Raw genomic sequence first — 18,220 nt, 5'->3', positions numbered from 1 at the left:
TTTTTAATTATTATTTTTACAGGCTTTTATTTGAATGAAAAAATGTTTAGCTTGCTAGTTATTAGAATCATATTACAACCCTAATGTGTCTTTTTATAGGAACAAAACAGATTACATGGTGTTCCAATTTTTTTTTTGCCTGCCAAATTTCACTGAGATGTTCCTGATGTTTGCAATATTGCTTTCAGTAGGCTTTTCTGTGGTACATAGTGAAAAGATGTAAAATACTGCTCTTGCAGTACTGTGTGGAAAGGCTCTTATGGATAAAAACAGTGATTTTACTAATTTAGCCTGTGTAAGAATAATGTGCTATAGCAGTATCCCCATTACATACTCATATTTTAAATATATATATAATAACTGAAAATCTGATAATAGGACAAATGTGAAAAGGGAGAAAGCATCATGACGAAGAGGAAAGCAGTGTGGTTACATGAAGCTTATTACTGTTTTTACAGTGCAAAGCAAGACTAAAAAGAATGGAACACTGATCTCAAACATACTTTGCATTGATAAAATACTTATGTATTTTTGCATAGTCTTTAACTAGGGAAGTAGACTGTTCTATTGACTTAATATTTTTTCAGTTAGGCTTATGCTTTAAAAAGAGACATGAAATGTCATCAGAAAAGTAAAAAGCTCTGGTTAACAGCTTATCATAACTAAAAAGTGAAACACTTAAACAAAATAAAAGTATTCTGCATAAAAATGATGTGTGGCTTGCACAACCTCTGAGTAATTTTATGAAGCCAGGAAAAATGACCTCATGGTTAACAAACTGGCTGTATAATAATAAATAACAGTATTTCCTCTGCTACCACAGACTTTCTATGTGCATAGGTGAGTCACAATTCCTTCGTATTCTGTTCCTTTACGAAACCGTAATAGGATAACAGCACTGCTATGCCTTTACAGAGATACTATAAGGAAAAAACTTTTACAATTCTGAGGCATTCATATGCTACAGTGACAAGTGCTATTTAAACCTTTCAAACAAATTGGCACAATCATATGTTTTCTTAAAATAAAACCTGCATCTCACATGGGACTGAAAACACCTCTGCGAATGTTAATTTATCTTCACTGTTCAACAAATAGATTTTTGCCTTCCTTCACGGACTATTTGACTTGCACAGTGAATGAAACAGGGATTTTACCCACAACCCCTCTATGTAATTTTTTTGCTTCCATCCAAGTCTTCCTTCTGTGCTCAGAACCAGGGCAACTCACCTTGTGCCCCTTCAGACAGGGTGCACTTTCAAGCGCGCAGATGAGCACAGCAAGCCAGTCTGCGGACTCAGTGGCTCTCCCAGGCTCCACAAAGCACAGCCACCCACAGTGCTCCCAGAGAGGGCTTTGCCCTCTCCTCTGAGTCACGCTGCTACCTTCAGCAGACTGTTGTTATGAAATAACCACCCTTCCCACAGACACAAGGAGAAATTGCAAACACTTTCAAACTCAATCCTGCTTGCTGCATTCACGTACCTCTCAGCCCTTCTCAATCACTGGTCTCTCTAATATAGGCACTAAATGGAAGGGACTGCAGAGGGACAGCATCTTTCAGACAGTGAAGCACCTTCTGGCACACTTCCAGAGTTGTTCTTGCCACTATGTTCAACCCAATCTATGGTCTCTTCTTAAAGAAAAAAAAGTATTTATAAAATATATTACTGCTCTTTAAGCTATTACTATAAAGTCAGTGCTAAGTTAAAACCTTTTGGAAAACTGCAATGATTTTTTTTTTTTTTTTTCATTTCAGTGACTTTGTACCAAGAGAAGGAGCAAATTTTCCTGGCTTCCTTGGCAAGGCAAAGTATTTCTGCAAACAAGTAGGTCTTACAGAACTTAGTACGTCTCCTCAACATTTTCTGATCTATTGGCAATCAATACCAAGTTGTCTCATGCTGAGGCAACATTGCACTTTGCCAGCAAAACTCCACTTTCTTCTGTTCATTTTGTGTGGCTGCAAGTAATATAGGAAGCTCTCAAGGATAAGGCACAGGCCAAGAGCCCTGGGGAGAGATCCTCGTGGAAGGAAGACAAGTATGTGAAAGAAGGGAGGAAACTAAATAGTCTAAATAGAAAGAAAAAAATTTCTTAAAGAAATCTTTTGCTATCTACATTTCAGTGTATTCTCATATAAAATTGTAATCTTTGACACAAAATAAACATCATTAGTTAAGTGCGTATTTAGTATGCAAATTCTTCATCACTTCTTAAACTCATAAGTAACAAAGATGAGGTGTGACATATAATACTAGAAGAACCTTGCCAGTGCTGAATTTCCTATCTGTGCTCTTTTGTTAATTATCATTTTGTACACTTTAAACTCATTGGATTAAATAGCTACACAATAAATTTACAGTGACATTTTATGAAGCACCCTCCTGGCTACTCCAAGATATACAGCAAGAGTCAAACTTTCAGGGCACCTCTAAACATTTTCTGCATAAATATGGACATTTCAACTTGCAGATACAATTATCCCCCTGCTTATTTGAGTACAGTGTGCAATCAAATGGGCTTGAATGTTTTGTGCATACATTTTTAGGCCTGCCAAAAATCTGTTTCAAGTTCAAATAGCTGTGTAATTTAGTGGATCAATCCTTCATGGTCCACTTGACCATAAAAATCCTAGGTTCAGCTGGACACACTAAAATGAGCAGAAAGCGAAATCCAAGGTATTTCAGTAATTTTCACCCAAAATTCTGCAGGTGCTTCTATCTTCTGAATTGTCATTACAGTTACCATACAGTATTTGGTGCATTCTCAAAGTTTGCATGTTCTGCTTCATGAACTGACAGTTTTCTTTCACAGAACTGACATAAAGAGGAAATTTTGAAAATTATGCTTTTTCCTTTTGAAAATTGTAAGGTGCTAAAAAAGTCTGGGATTGCTACATACAAGCTGACTTGTTGCATAATTTGGAATGAAAAACGATTCCACTTACATAGGTGTATAAAAATATGATTACGCATTTTCCATATTAAAAACCATTAGATTCTTTGAACTCAGTTACTCCAAAAGTGAGTAACACTTGAAAGTATGTCCTTGAGTATCACAAAATGCCATAAGACTTTTTATTCTTCCTTTGCATGTGTGCTTGATTTGCTTGTTGTCGTTCTGCTGCTTGTTTTTTTAATGCACCAGAGTTTAGAAAACATTGTGACCGCTGCATCTAAGTTTATAATTTTACAGTAACATTTTTGAGGCAGACCTGAGCAAAAATTTCTGCTTCCCCCCCCGTCCCCCCTTCATTTCTCCATTTTCTTCTTTAGTGGTCTCTTGAAAAATCCAGCCTGCAGAAAAGAAAAAAAGTGACTAAGAACTTCTCAAAGCATACAACCCATATTGGTAGCATTCATGTGCTGGTTCTTACTACTATTTTAATACTTTCAGTACAGTAAAACGTCATTTAATATTTTATCACTGAAGTACAACATTGTTTTTCCTGGAATGGAAAAACTAAAGAGACATGTCATGAAAGCAGACAACAGGAGTACACATAGTGAGTGATTGCTGAATCATTGTTATGCTCACATAATGTCAAAGGCTAAACCACTTAATAATACTTAGTACTGAATTGAATAAATAATACTTTATTTTATACTTGTCAAATTTTTCAAGAGATTCTGCATGTTGAAATTTATAAACTGTAACCTACTAAAGCAAGTATGAACTAAATATTTAGCTTAGAGAAGAGTGCCCACTTGTGGCAATACTTACACCACAGGCCTAGCACCTAGCACAAAGAGAAAACCTGATTATCAAAGGCCACAGCCAAAGCTAATAAAAAAAAAAGCTTAATAAACCCTTAATCATACTAAAATTTTTTTTTTTCATAACATACTGGAAATACAGGTTTCAATTGGTTAGCATTACATATTACACATCAGAAAAATGTAGTGTTATTAGTTATTTTGTCATTTCTACAAAATTTCACTCTACTTATTAGATAATATTAGTGTCTGTGAGGTTCTAGTTACGAGAAGGACAAGGCACAGAATTTAAGCATATTTGTTTATTTTCATGCAGACAAGAATGTGCATCTTACCTTCCACAAAGCAAATATAAGCAGTGCAAGAATCAATAGTCCAGCGAAGATACTCAGGAGGATAACCCATAAGGGGACTGTCCCTGGTGGGAGTTCTTTGGAAATCTTAATCATGGTCTGCAGAGTGTTCAAAATGTAAGCAATAAATAACTTGTCCTTCTAAAATATCACCAGAGCAGCATGACTTTTATCAGTCTGCAGTGATTTTCCAGGGTACAACTTCATTCTAAGTACAGGAATTTGTAGGAGCGCATTGAGAAAATAATCTCCAACATTAAACCCTATATTTATGTAACATCTTGTACTTGTAAGTGCATTCATTTCATGAGGGTCGGCCCTGCTATAAGTTAGTAGTCATTGTTGTAATTGATGCAGGACCAAAACCATGAGTAGTTGAAGTATGTGTTAGGGAGTTTCTTCAGTATATTCTTCATCACTCAATGCCTGCCTCCCTGAAAGATGGCAGTGATTAACAAGCTTCTTGTTATTGTGTAAAATAAACCGAAATAAGGAATATTCACATTTAAATAAATGGGACCATGTAAGAGTTCAAATTATTTTAACTTAAGAATTTATTAAGGACACAACTTTATTGTTAAAAAAAGCATTGAAGAGCTGAACACTAAAAATTAAACTTGAAATTATGTCTTAAAAAAAGTTAATTCTGAAATTCCTTGGTTTGTAAAGGCAGCTCTCATTATCTGCAAGCCTCTCAGCTGTGTTTTCACTCATGGATTGGATTTTAATCTATCACTTGAAGAAATGCCTGGATACAATACTAGCTAATAGTTGACCTGTGATGTTTGTATTTCCAAAAATATTCTGCACAAGATATAATTCACACTGAATATTACTTTGTTCTAAATTTTGGGGGTATTAACAATAATAACACATAATAAGACTTTTGCTTAAAAATGTGCACTGTAGTAAATAAGCCCCTGCATGTACAAGTTATCACAGAAAAGCAATGCATTAGCCATCATAAATGTCTTGGAATAAAGAGTATTAAAGGATAAATAACAACTCTAACAAAATTAAAGACATTTCTTGTTATAACTGACACCACGACTATAATGTTACATACTTTCTTATCTAAGAAAATGACAGGGAACTTCTGAAAAATAAAAGAACCTGTTTCAAATATATATCATGGGTAATGAAGTGGAAAGAAATAACAAAAAAAAAAACCCAAAGAAAATACAACAAACAAAGTAAGATCACTTCTAAATACCCAGGACAATTTAAAAAATACTATTGATTCCTTAAAAGAATTTTAATTATGCTTCTAATTTACATAGATGCAGGAAGCATTAATATTGGTGCAGGCAGAAATACTTCAGACAGTACTTCTTCTCACCCAGGTACATTGGTGGGTAATGGGATTTTGGTATCATTGTCTGACTAATTCTGACATTTCTACTGTAATATGAAATCACTTACTTTTATTTAGAGTAGGATAATACATTACAACAGGTAACAGTTCATTAGTAATGAATGAAAATAAATGATTCGGTAGCATAATAAATCCTATGAAGAGTAAATCCATGAATTATCATGTCCTTACCTCCAGTTTTTGATGGTCATTTCTCAAAATCAGTGATGAGTTCTCACTCCTAAGTAATGCTTTCACAACAAGGGTTAAGCTGTGAATACTTGCCTGGAAGAAGAGAGGAATGGCTATGGTTTATAATCAGGTATTTTGAAGTAGAAAGCTTTGTAGAAATGAGAAGGGTGAAAGCAAAACTTAATGCTAAAGTTTTGGGAGATGCTGAAAAATGTGAAAGTCAGTGAAGCTGCTCATGTGTGTCATCTTCAGCACGCACATCACTCTTTACAAGAGAGCAATACAGCTTGAAAGAGTAGAGAGCAGAGATTTCAAAGAAATACTAATTAATCCTGGCATACTACTTCAGCCACAGGGACAGATTCAGGCTTTCTAAAGTTCTGCTGTATCTCCCCTCCTGTCCTGTTATTTTCCAGAGAAAAATAAAGACACAGAATAGGAACTCAGTATCAGAAATTCATCAGCTGAGCAAAATGGACCACAGCCTGGTCATTGTTGTAACCATCAGACAATACTGAGGTGTGCTCTGAGGTGGATTTGCTCCTCTGCTCTTTTTGATCAAAAAATCCTTTCTGGACATAAGAAATTTTTCCAGATTAAAACTTATTTAAAAATTATATGATTCTATGTACCACGTCTTACATCTGCTGAATTAGAATTTGTGGATGCATAAGTGGCTATTAAAAAAAAAGACCATCAATACAGAATAACTAAGGGATGTCTTCTTACCATGTTTTGAAATTCCTGCGAAGTTCTAAGTACTTAATTTAAGGACAATAAAATGCATGTCACTTAGTTTTGAGGAAATCTTAAAATAGAAGACAAACAGTTTCAAATACTAGGGGACTATGGAGACTTAAGAAAATGAAAGGTATAATTTTAATAGACATTAGAAACATTGGCTTGAGTTTCTCAAACCCAAGAGTATTCTGAATACAAATGGGATTTACTTACCTTTATGATGGTAGGCTTCCATACTCTTAATGAAACATTCACTTGATATATGTCCGATGGGACCAGGGCACAATTAATAGATGCACAGCTGTATGTATCACAGTCCTGTTTAAAAAGCGCCAGCATGAATTAATAGGGAGAGACTTTTCACATTACTAAAATAAAAAAATGTAAACAACTATATATAGAGATCATAGATGTGCTATGACACCAGTGCTAAACTGATATTAATTACTGAGCCTTTTTATGTAAAAATGACACTGCAGTATATAAAACAAGTTGAGATACTCATGCTGTGGTGGAACAGGCTCGGTTTTTGCAGGCTCGCTTAGCCTTGAGGAAGCTGTGTTACTGTAGGTATGCAGCAAAAGCCATCAGCAGAGCTCCTAAAGGAGGCACAGCGTTTAACAGCAAGTGTTTTTCTGCCAACACAGCTACAGCTTCTCTGCAGTGTTTCTTGATCCTTTCAAATCGTGGGACACCTGAATCTTTCAAGCAGGGCAGGATGTGTGTGTGAAAACTTAAGCACCTTTACTTGCCAGTTATCACTTGCTAGCTGGGAGGGCAGCAGAATTATGTTCAACACTTTGGAAACATTTGCTTAGCCTAGACCTTTATCCCCTCTCTGAAGGACTATGATAAGCATGGCAAAATACTCTTCTCATGGCATGGTTTCACTTGCACAAGGAACTCAACTTGTACCTCTACGCTGAGGAGGCAGTATTACGGTTTTCCCCCTGACGTGTCAACAGAACTAAGTCAGCGAAGTTACTTCGCACCTCTTCGTCTAAATGTGAGAGGCTAATCCTTTCCAAATGGGATCATCAATTACATTTCTACTAGCTGCATGGAAAATCTGTAAGATCAGAGTGCTAGCATTTGAAAGTATTTTCAACTGGATGTCTAAAAAAGTTGCAAGGGAGATGAGCTTTTAAAATATTACTATTTATTAATTACAATGAGAATATGGAAGGTGAAGATTTACTCAGCTGTCAAATGTGCTACTGTTATTTACACACTGGCTAAATTAAAAAAAAAACAACCCACCCCAAATTCAGTTCCACATACAGTTTTGTAGCCAAATAAAAACTATAGCTAGTCCGCATAAAGATAGCTTTTCAGGCTATTATGACAAAGTGAGTTTCCATAGGGTACAGTTTGAGAGAAGATTTTATATATTTATTGCAGAAGTACTCAGCTCCAGGATCTGGGTTAATATCTGGGATATATATGTAGGCTTACCATAATTGTATCCTTTGTAGGTTCTTTTATTTTTGGCAACACAAATGGTTTCCCAGTGCTGATCTTTAAGGGATCTACAGGGTAACTAGTTTGGCAGATGGCATTCTGTTAGCAGAAATACAAATACTATTCTTATTGTCTGAATATGCAATCTATTAAAAAAAATGCTCTGTAAACAAGCCAACATTAATATTTAATATTTAATAGCATTAATAATATTTACTAACTGCTAATGCAATAAAACTGCATATTGCAAGAGTGCAGGATAGGAAATTCAGATGATGTAGGTATAGAAGTATCATTATTCAAACAACAAATGAGCTTTTTATGAGATAATTTGACCTAAACTCTATCCAGCTACTTAAACATCTGTAGAAGCAAACAAGACCTTCCTGGCAAGATGACCACTACATGAACCAGCAAGAGTTGGCTATTAAAAGAGATAAATAGCTTTTGCATGGGAATCCACAGAAGTTCTGCCTTAGCAAGCAGACAGGCAGATTAAGTGCAGGATTCAGGACCCTCCACTGCAGCGCCCAGGGAGGGGGAGCGGGTGCTGGAGCACTGCTAAACCTCCATGGCTCCTTCAAAGGCAGCTGGGAAATCCTTTGGTGTCTTTGGTGCAGGGGAATTTGCTTTTTTCAGTCAGGTCATTCACTTTCAGATTGCTAGCACGAAGAAAATTGCAAATCCACTGGAGTACACTTTGGCACACTGCTATCACTAGGGTGTAGCTGGTGGTAGGTGAATTATACCCACAGAAAAAGCACAGATTTGTTGAGTTTATGTGCAAACTTGGGTCAAATGTGGTGACTGACTAGGAATGAAAATAATAGGGGAAGGAATTTAAGAAAAGACACAACTTCTGTGTATTCTAAACATGAAATATTTGGGGTTTTCTAGATTCTTTTGTTTTAAAGTGAACTTTGAACTTTCATTTAGATAATTTGGTTTATTTTTCAGTGGTGTTACACCTCAAAACTAAGTGAAATATTTGAGAGAGGTGCACCTGTGTCTGTGTCTCTGAGGAGAAGATTAAAAAAAAAAGAGGTTTAGGTCACCACTTAGTGATATCCAGTTGTTGATATAGCTCTAATTTTAATATCTACAGATCTGAAACCATGGGATTTGCTAGAATTGTGATCTCCTCCAGCTGCTCTGGAGGAGTGAAATGGAGAAACTCAAATGAGGGCTGCAGTGAAGAGCATGTGAAAGACATGACCTACCATCCCCTTCAAGATGTCTCAGTGCCCCAGAGAAGGAAGAAGCCAGAGGACTGCTAGTGCTAGAGTGCAGGAAGGCTAATTTCAGTACCAGAAAGAAGAGGACTGAACAGGAGCTTGAGCCCTAGGTGTATACAGCAGGACTAGAGCATTTACAATAAACACTGCTGGCAATGGAGATAATCTGAGGCTCAGTAGGCAAAACTAAGAAAGAAAATCCTGTCACTCATACCTCAGTCTGGACCTCTCATCACTTGGCAATATATCAAATTAACCTTGTAATAGTCCAGTTATTGTTCAACACCATTTTAGATTTGTTTCCTTTTCAGAAAATTTATCTCTTTGTATTCTTATGCACATCTGTACATACTCTTAAAACATCAGCATCTTGTCTTTTAGACGAAAAAAGTAATATCTACCTTGAAGCTAGGCATAATCCCAAATGTTTGCATTTTTAAATTCCTTACAACAAAAATTTCAAATTTACATTAATCATAAAAATACAAATTCCTAGCTTACTTGGGAATGTGACAATGCAGTAAGGTAGAGAAGAGTGTTCTTGGCTGCTGTTACATTGGGATATAAGATCTGCAGTGTAAGGTTTGGCATTGGAAATTGTTCACCTTTTTCAATCTGTAAAAAAAAAAAGAAAAATGTTTTGATTAGTACTTTCCTTATTTTGTGGGTATTTGACTGTGAGTTTTTTCCTTTCCCGTGCTTTTCTTTTCTTCTGTGTTTTCTTAGATTTCCACAGTTATGCAAAAAGTGGTGTGATGAACTCTTACTTTTCCCATGAGAACAGCCTGTTGTGAATTATCAGACACATTCTTCTGTGGTCTTTGGTAATACAATGCTCTGAAAGGGGCCATTTTGACATAAATTCCTTGTTGTTATCTTGTTTACTGCATCCTCTTATCATCTGGGACTTCTATCTAAGGTCATTTCATTTAAATTTTTAATAAAGCCCCAAAAATACTTCAACATGGGAGAGGAGCCACTGTACCATCAGTGGCTCCTGCTGGTTCCTTCTGAGGTGTGCTTTGCAACAGCCCTCCTGCTCAGCTGCTCCTCTCCCCTGTTTTCCCTGAGAAAATCACAGGACATATCTGTAAGCTCATATCTGTAAGCTGCTGTTGCTTCTGAAGAGGTCTGCTGTGGCTGAGGACGGAGAAAATGCCTAGGTGAAATTGCTGGCAGGGGAATTGGTGATCCTGTCTCTGAAGTTGATGAGCATAATAAATAGTCAAGAACCTGTTTAACTTTTTTTCTTCTGACTGCTCTTTTGTGATAAGCTGCTTGCAGAGACAAGTTTTGCTTACAAGACCATAAATGGTATGCTCTGCAGTTCACCAGCTTTTACATCCAGAAAGCAAAGGTTTTGAAGTGAGATGAATAATGTCTTAAACATCCACAAAAGCTTCGAGATTACTGGATTTGAACTTTTAGACTAAAAATAGTAGCTGAGTAAAGCACCGTAGGTGGGCTAAAAAACAGAAAAAAAACCCCCTTCTTGGAGCATGGCATTTCCCTTTTTCAAAGCTGATGGGATTTTGGAAATATCTGTTCCACACTTCAATGAACGTAGGTCAAGTTCTCATTCACCAGGGCATGCTCTCTCTTTCCCCTGCTGAGGGCAGCGGATCTAAACACCACCAGAACTACTCCACAGGGATGGACCACTCTGAGATCCTCTGACTCACCTTATTCCAAAGCAAGCAAGAAAAAAAAAGGTGTTAAACACAAACCACAAAATACCCATGTAGAAGGTTTAGCATAGCTGTTATTTAAGTAACAGGCTATCACATTAAGTGATTCAAACCAAATGAAAAAAAGAAAAAAAAAAAAAGGATGAAGCCAGTACCTGTATCATACAGTTTTAATTGTTTCTTACCCTATAATGTAGAGTAACTTCATCCCCAATCTGTTCTGTTGTGTTAATAGCAGTAGGGACGGTATCATTTGCTGCAATTATAACATGGTGCTCTTTGAAAACACTGTGGGTTAAGAAAAAAACACAAAAACCTCAATAAGCACACAAACTTCATAAAAACTCTAGCATTTAATAATATAGGTCTTTTCATTATTTCATGAATCCTCCAGGACTAGTCTTGCAATTGAGTGCACTGCTACTTCCACTGAAGTTCAACTCATCCATTTTATGAGTAATACTGACTTTTTATTATGTACATTTTAAATGTTTTGTTCAGATAAAACTACAAAAAGAGCAAATATTGTTCCCCAAAATAATATATCAGGGCCTGATTTTGCTGTTCTTATTCTAGCTGTGCAGTCCCTTATCCTGAGTATTGCCATGTAAAACGGGCAGGGTCCTATAAAAGACAGAACCAGGTAAAAGGAGAACAAAACCAGCATGTTCTAAATTCAACCTTATTCCCTATGAGACAAACAAAGGCTGGATTTGAACCATGAAATGCATCCAAAATGAATTTGACTTAATTATTTACACCTGCACACCATGCAATGTAGTCTACTGATAATATTTATAATGTTTTTCAGGGATGGAATTTAACCGAATTCTAGCTATTTCTGAAAATAAAGTGTACTACAAGACCTGCATTAAAGTTTACGTCCAAACTGATAAAAACAAACCCCTGAGAATCTGAAATTAAGGCTAATTTTTGAAGCTGGAAATTAAACAGCACGCCATGCAATATCACAGTAATGTAAACTCATGGCCATCAGGAAGCTGGAAGTATTTGCTTTTTTATGTACCTGAAACACCTTTGAATGAATAGAGCCAAGTACAAGAATCAACAAAAGCTGCTGTTGTACTTGCAAACTGCAGATCAAACTTAAATAGGTAAAAAGGAGCTACATCAAGATACGGAAAGTAACTGCCCCATTATTTCATGTAACTGCTCTTTTCAATGAAGCCTGTTCATGAGCTTAGAAGCTGTCATCTGTAGATACTGAGCACAGCTCAACAACAAAATGATACTATATTCTCTTTGAACTCCTCCTATTTATTGTGCTAGCAAATAAAGTACAGAGAAGCATCAATACCTTACAAATATTAATCCTACTTCATATTTTACTGGAATTGTAATGTGTCCTCTGTTGTCACTCAGGGTCTCAGGTGGTTCTTCACTGTCACTAAAATAAAACAACATATGCCATTCAGATCAGACTGTGGTGCAGATGCAACATGACTACTAGGTGAGAAGGGATCTTAAGAAACTGAAATACCTACAGCTCTGGATATAGAAACACACTACTCATTTCCAGTTAATTTCTGTCTCCTAGAAATAAATTCAGAAGACTATTTCCAGTAACTAAAAAGTTAAGTCAGAAATGCATCTTTGTTAAAATTACAGACTGCAGTTGACTGAATAAAAATGGACCAAGGAAGAGCCACTACTCTCACACCATCTCTGGATTTTGCAGGGACAGCAAACACTGAGGGCAAGTGCATCCCTTTATCACAGACAACTTCTGCAATGTTCTTGCTCTTTGAAGGCCTGACCTTTGTGTTTGGCATAAACTGTGATTCATGCTAAAGTATGCAGTAATTTTGTAAGAGAATAAACCTTTTTTGAAGGTAAAACTAGTGGTAAAACAAATGCCTCATTTGTGACTCTCAGGCTCTAGAGGCAAACAGCTATTTATTTAGTCCATTCAGTCCACTGCTGAACCCAGTACATCTGTAAGGCTGCCAGCTCTACAGATTGTTTAACTACTACTGAGTTCAGAAAAGTCATCCTTGTTTTACTACGAAACACAAAGCTGTAGAGCTTTCTAAAAACAAAAAAAAAAAATCAGAAGGTAAACAAATAATGATTGCAACTAACCTTGTTGCATATACATGAACAGTAGCATTTTCCAGGAGATACGATGCATTGAATTGGAATGATATTTTGAAGGAAATCTGTTTAGAGAAATATGTTACATATTTTAAAATAATAATAATAAAAAAAAAGAAATAAAAGCACAGTAATGCCGTTAGATCTGGTGAAAAATGTGGAAATTTTTGCTATGTTTATCTATGGAATACGTATTCACATTTTAACACTTTTCTATGAATGAATCCACTTTTTTGAATTTGTCCCAACCAAGAATGAAATCTAATAGTTATCCCTTATTAAACAGAAGCCTCAAACTTTTAGAACTGAGAAACCTCAGTAAAACTTATTATATTGTATATTAGAAATACATAGCTAAATAATTCTTAATAGAAACCAGCTGAACTTGCAAGCAATTTATCAAAACCATATTTTTTTTTTTCTCTAATGAGCTAGAAACAAAGTTTCAAAGCCTGGCAATTACAATGGAGATGAGCTGTCTATAGAGGGCAGCTGGAATCTCACTTAATATGTAGTAAAACACCTAGAATACCAAATAGAATTGTTTACATTGTGAATAAATGACTACTACGTCTCACAAAAATTCCCTACTCATTGTGACTAGGACAAATTATCACAATTTGGCACTACATGGAATTTGGGAAGACTGTCCCAAACATGCCACTCTTCATATCCTGACACTTAAGGGTAATTTTATATGAAGCAAAAGTTTCACTCTTTGTTACTGTACAGGATTTTCAGCTCAGACTTTCATTTTTCCTTTAATGTGTACAAATATTTACTACAAAGTGACCCAGAGAAAGTTGTTTTAGATATTTCTTCACATTAAAAAAAAAAAAAAAAAAAGAGCCAGGAAGAGACTTTAAAAAGGGATGTATTAGGGATGCTTATCAGTGAATCAGAGATTAACTGATTTCTGAATGCAAAGGAGACTATGAAATATCTAAATTTAGGGATTATAGCTAAAGACAAACTAACAACCAAAGCGTGAAAGGAAAAGGTTAAAAATCCAGTGAAGCTGAGAATGGAGCATTGTGGGCACTAGCAATGGGTAGTATGCTTATTTGGCTGCAAGAAAGTAACAGCTGACTTAATTCCTACAAGTCCAAGACACAAGCTGGAACGTGTATGTGGAAGGCTATGTAAGAGGACATCTCTCCTGATCCTCCCTCCGTTATGCATCTGCAACACAGACCTGATATGACAGAGGAACAGAGAAGAAACTGCCCGGAAAGACAGTTGGTCTTATTTGCATGCAATTTGCTATTTCCCAATTCAGTATCAGAACTATTTAAGTGAGACTTAGATGCATACTTTTAAAGGCTTAGTTCAGCTAAATCTCCCTTGCTATTCCAGCAGCAGCTACAGACTTATCACTGGAGCTGTTCAAGTGGAGCTTGATTTTAAGTGGGCTGCTTGCTGGAAAGGCCTCTCACTCCTGACAGAGCAGAGGTGAAGTCTTGATGTCCAGCTTTGGCAGATCCAGGTTAGCATTTCCACATACCAACTTACTCTCTTTTCAACCAACTGACTAAATTTTTTTGTACAAAATAACTAAAGTCATAGGCTCCAACCTCTGGAAAGCCACAGTATCTAATGTCTTATCAGTATATCCTAACCAATATCTTATACACCTGGAGACAGACCCTTCTGGCCAGGTGTGCCACTTGCCTTCTGACAGCATCAAGGATGGCAATATGCATCTACTACCTCCTCACATATCACAGCTGGCTGAAGATCTGATGTTTTCCTATCTGGCTCAGTGCAGTTCATGTCAAGGATAGCTTGGGAAACATGCATGGGCAGGTTTTGGGGTGAGCATAAGAGAAAATAAATTCAGAGGTGATAGGGACTGCCCTGGCCTTAGAACAACATGGAGCAAGGAGAACTTGCATGCAAGGGCACTTTTTACCTCTTCTGCAGGTTTTAGAAATGGATATCCCACTTTACAGGTGATGTTGTGATTAGTTTCACAGCTATCTTTCTGTATATCCTAAAGGAAAAAGAAAGTGAAATCATGACCTTGTGCAAACTCTTTTTAAATTTTGACTAAGCAGCAAGGGCCTGTTGAACATATATACCATTGCTGCTTTTCATTGTGAAAACATCGTAAGAGTCAAAGCCTTAACTGAAGTGGAACAAAAACAGGAAGCCACAACTTCTGCAAAACAATTTCCACCTATGGATATCTACATCAATTAGTAGTCATTATTCCCTTCCAGTGGAAGTGTTTGGAACATCAGCAATTATAGATGAACTGGACATCATGCAAATTAGTTGTGGGGTCTAGCAGATCAACATACGTATAAGTACACAGTTTTTATATGTGACTTTGAAAATGTGTTCCTAACTTGGCAATAAAAGTGACATTCATACTCCATAAATTACTGCCACAGGGTCAGCAACAGTGCTATGGATCTCTGACTTCTCCTAATGTGCACCATCAGGACTGTTGATAGAAAACAAACTTCTCCTAATGTTTCCCACCTGAACTGAGGTGAATTCGTAGCACATCTGCCGAGGCAAGCAGAAAAACAGCTACTTTAGAAATGCTATCTGAGGTAGGGATGAGGCAAGCACCCATCTATGCTGCCCACCAAGACAGTGCTTTTTCTATACACATGCAAAGGGAGAATTCTACAGGCTCGGGAGCTGTACTGACAAGTGATGAGGCAAGATGTACAGATGATTCATGGTGCTGATGTTCATCTAAGATGCAGGCACTTACTGTCTAAGTGTCACTGTGAAACTTGCATCTGTAGTTAATGGAGGCTAGGCAAGAGTCCACTCAGGTCAAAATAAATACAGTCTTTTAGTGGGAAAAGCAAGGATAGCACTCCCAGGGAATCTCTTCCAATCGAATGAGATGATGCCAGAGCAGTGAAATTCAGGCTTAATAAAAAGGCTTCCTCAGATCTCTCTAGCAATGTAGGTTATGATAAATGTGATAATGTGAAAAATTCCTACCTCAATGCCAGCAAAAATAATATTTGGAGAATATTGAACCAAAACCCTGGTATTATAGGCACTGTCTTTTTTATTCTTCACAGAGAGCTGGATGGTGAACTTATCATTGCGTGACTTTACAAGGAATGGAGAAGAGCTGTAAAATAAGGTAAAAATGTTGGACACCTTAACTTTTGAATCTGTTTTTAACATAAAGAGGAACTTCTTTCAGTGTCCAGACTATATTGTTTCTGATTTGGAAATTATGCCACAGCATTATCTTATTAGACTACAGAATTTATAATTTACATAGAAATTTTGTACAGATATCAAGTGATACAATAAACCCAGTGTAGTTACCTGTCTCCAGCTATGCTTGCTTTTACATTCAGAACAAGATCTGAAATGCATTTATTTTTGGCTCCACAATCTTTTGTGAAAGGAATCTGCAACAATAGTATTTTTATTCTCAATTTTATTCCATTTATTATTAACATTAAATACTTGCATTTTAATTCATTATCTAATTTTATATAAGGTCTTCTCTTTGACAATCAAAGAAGTCTTCCTAATATTAATCAGTTAAACATGCCAATATCCTGTAAAATGCACAGAGGAAACATAAGCTTTCTACTCATTCCCTCCTGAGTGATTCATCTAGACTAGAAAAAGAGGCAATAGGAGAAGTATGAATAATGCCAAGCACCATCAGACTAAATGACTAACATCCCCCTGCTCTATCTATGTAAAAAACGACAATAAAATTGCTTGTACTCTCTTCTATCTTCAGTTAACTCTGGAAAGCTTTAAAACCCCAGGCTGGCACCCAAGCATATTGGATCAAGCTTTTCACTCCTGAAGACTCATTTAGAGGAAACATCTTCTCAACACACTCAACAACCCTCCCTCTTTAGCCAATTTGTGGACAATATTTTCAGCTCTTGTGTGGGCTATGACTTTTACCTTAAATACTTTGGTTATTAATACAGAATCTTGCTGACTTACATATTCAGATACTGAATTTGGCAGGTTGCTATCAAGAACAGGTCCACTCTCTGGATCAGAAAAATTGAACTCCAGCAAAACCTTTACAGAGTCTTGAAAGTCAGGCTTATCCTAGAACATAAAGAAAGAAAAAAATTGCTGTTAGGGACATTCACTTTAATATCTAAGGAGTTTAGAAAAACCCAAACAATGCTGAGGTAAAATATTTTTCAGTCACTCTGTCACCATCCTTGCTAGAGAAGCATTTGAATGCTTGCAATTGATGATAAAGCATTTAATGTGGAAGCCAATCCTTATCAATAGCTACTAATGTTTTTGTGTATCTCATCATAAAAACATCACATAGCCTGAGCATATCCAACACAGTTTCATTTAAGAATGTCTCAGAACAGTCCACTCATAGACTTTCCTCTTTTAGTTGTGCTTAAAGGATCAGTAAGATGAACAACAGCAGTATCACCTTCTATGAGGTCAAACTGAGGCCTGCTGCTAGGAGATGTATTGTAAATTTAAGCAAATTCAGGGCATCATTTATCATTAGTTTTGAATTACGATACAACTGTGAAGTTACTAAATATTTTAAATGTGGGTGGCTTATAATATGCATCTTCAGTCACTCTGCACATTAGTTACAATCTGGGCAACTTCATGCTCACAGCTGCTAGTTAGATTTCTGTTTTGCAGTGAATAAGTATTCTCTATCCCAAACCTAATCTGTAAGGTTTTTTACTACATATTAGCAGGATGAATGGCACCAATATGCAAACTACACTTCTAGCTCACATGCTACTTCTGAGATTTGAATGCACCTAAACTACTAACCATGATAGCTGGTTGGTTCCACTAAGTGTTTTATGCTCTTTCTTAAGACAGACACAAAGAGACAAAGGTAAATAGACTGTACATATAAGTAAATAGCTTGTATCTGTATACATATACAAATACATAAATACTAAGTAGTAAAGAATTTTTAGGTACACTTAAGATTAATTCTGGATACAGATTTTGTTGCCTAATTTACAATTAATGGAATACACCTGGGTTATTATAATGTCAGCATGAGAAAAACACTTTAAATGATTTACTTGCCAACATGTAGAAGTTATGTTTAATACATTCTGACCCTTTGATAGTTATATTTTTTTGCATCTTCCTCTCATGGCTTTCTGTGAACAAACTTCGAGATACTTGTCTTTGTGAGTCGAGAGTAATCCAATACTGCAGACCTGCAAAGGAAGTTGAGATCAATATTATCAACCAAATTGCCTCTACACATTCTGTTTTTCCTGAAGTATCTTAAATGCACTTTGAATAGTTACTTTAGAAGAATTGCGTTCCATTTTTTGAGAAATAAACAAATGCGAGCATAGCAGTTTTAGTGCATAAAGATTCCATAGCTTAGTGCTTATCT

General features: G+C 36.3%; 1 protein-coding gene across 1 annotated transcript in view; it reads right to left on the bottom strand.

Moving 5' to 3' along the window:
* Positions 1 to 3,254: 3,254 nt before the first annotated feature.
* ITGA1 (integrin, alpha 1) overlaps positions 3,255 to 18,220 on the bottom strand; it is a 72,640-nt gene continuing 57,674 nt past the window's right edge. Inside the window, exons 17-30 of the mRNA XM_010563535.1 lie at positions 17,899 to 18,035; positions 16,810 to 16,920; positions 16,165 to 16,250; positions 15,826 to 15,961; positions 14,771 to 14,851; positions 12,847 to 12,923; positions 12,062 to 12,151; positions 10,929 to 11,031; positions 9,557 to 9,670; positions 7,815 to 7,919; positions 6,573 to 6,677; positions 5,619 to 5,711; positions 4,055 to 4,171; positions 3,255 to 3,299 (exon numbers count right to left, since the gene is read on the bottom strand). Coding sequence (XP_010561837.1) covers positions 3,255 to 3,299; positions 4,055 to 4,171; positions 5,619 to 5,711; positions 6,573 to 6,677; positions 7,815 to 7,919; positions 9,557 to 9,670; positions 10,929 to 11,031; positions 12,062 to 12,151; positions 12,847 to 12,923; positions 14,771 to 14,851; positions 15,826 to 15,961; positions 16,165 to 16,250; positions 16,810 to 16,920; positions 17,899 to 18,035 — 1,400 coding nt within the window. The remainder of the gene's footprint in view (positions 3,300 to 4,054; positions 4,172 to 5,618; positions 5,712 to 6,572; positions 6,678 to 7,814; positions 7,920 to 9,556; positions 9,671 to 10,928; positions 11,032 to 12,061; positions 12,152 to 12,846; positions 12,924 to 14,770; positions 14,852 to 15,825; positions 15,962 to 16,164; positions 16,251 to 16,809; positions 16,921 to 17,898; positions 18,036 to 18,220) is intronic.

Source organism: Haliaeetus leucocephalus, unplaced genomic scaffold (genome assembly GCF_000737465.1).
Source record: "Haliaeetus leucocephalus isolate CR32 unplaced genomic scaffold, Haliaeetus_leucocephalus-4.0 Scaffold169, whole genome shotgun sequence".
Classification (NCBI taxonomy): domain Eukaryota; kingdom Metazoa; phylum Chordata; class Aves; order Accipitriformes; family Accipitridae; genus Haliaeetus; species Haliaeetus leucocephalus.
The sequence above is the reverse complement of the archived record's forward strand: the minus strand, read 5'-3'. Positions and strand labels throughout refer to the sequence as shown.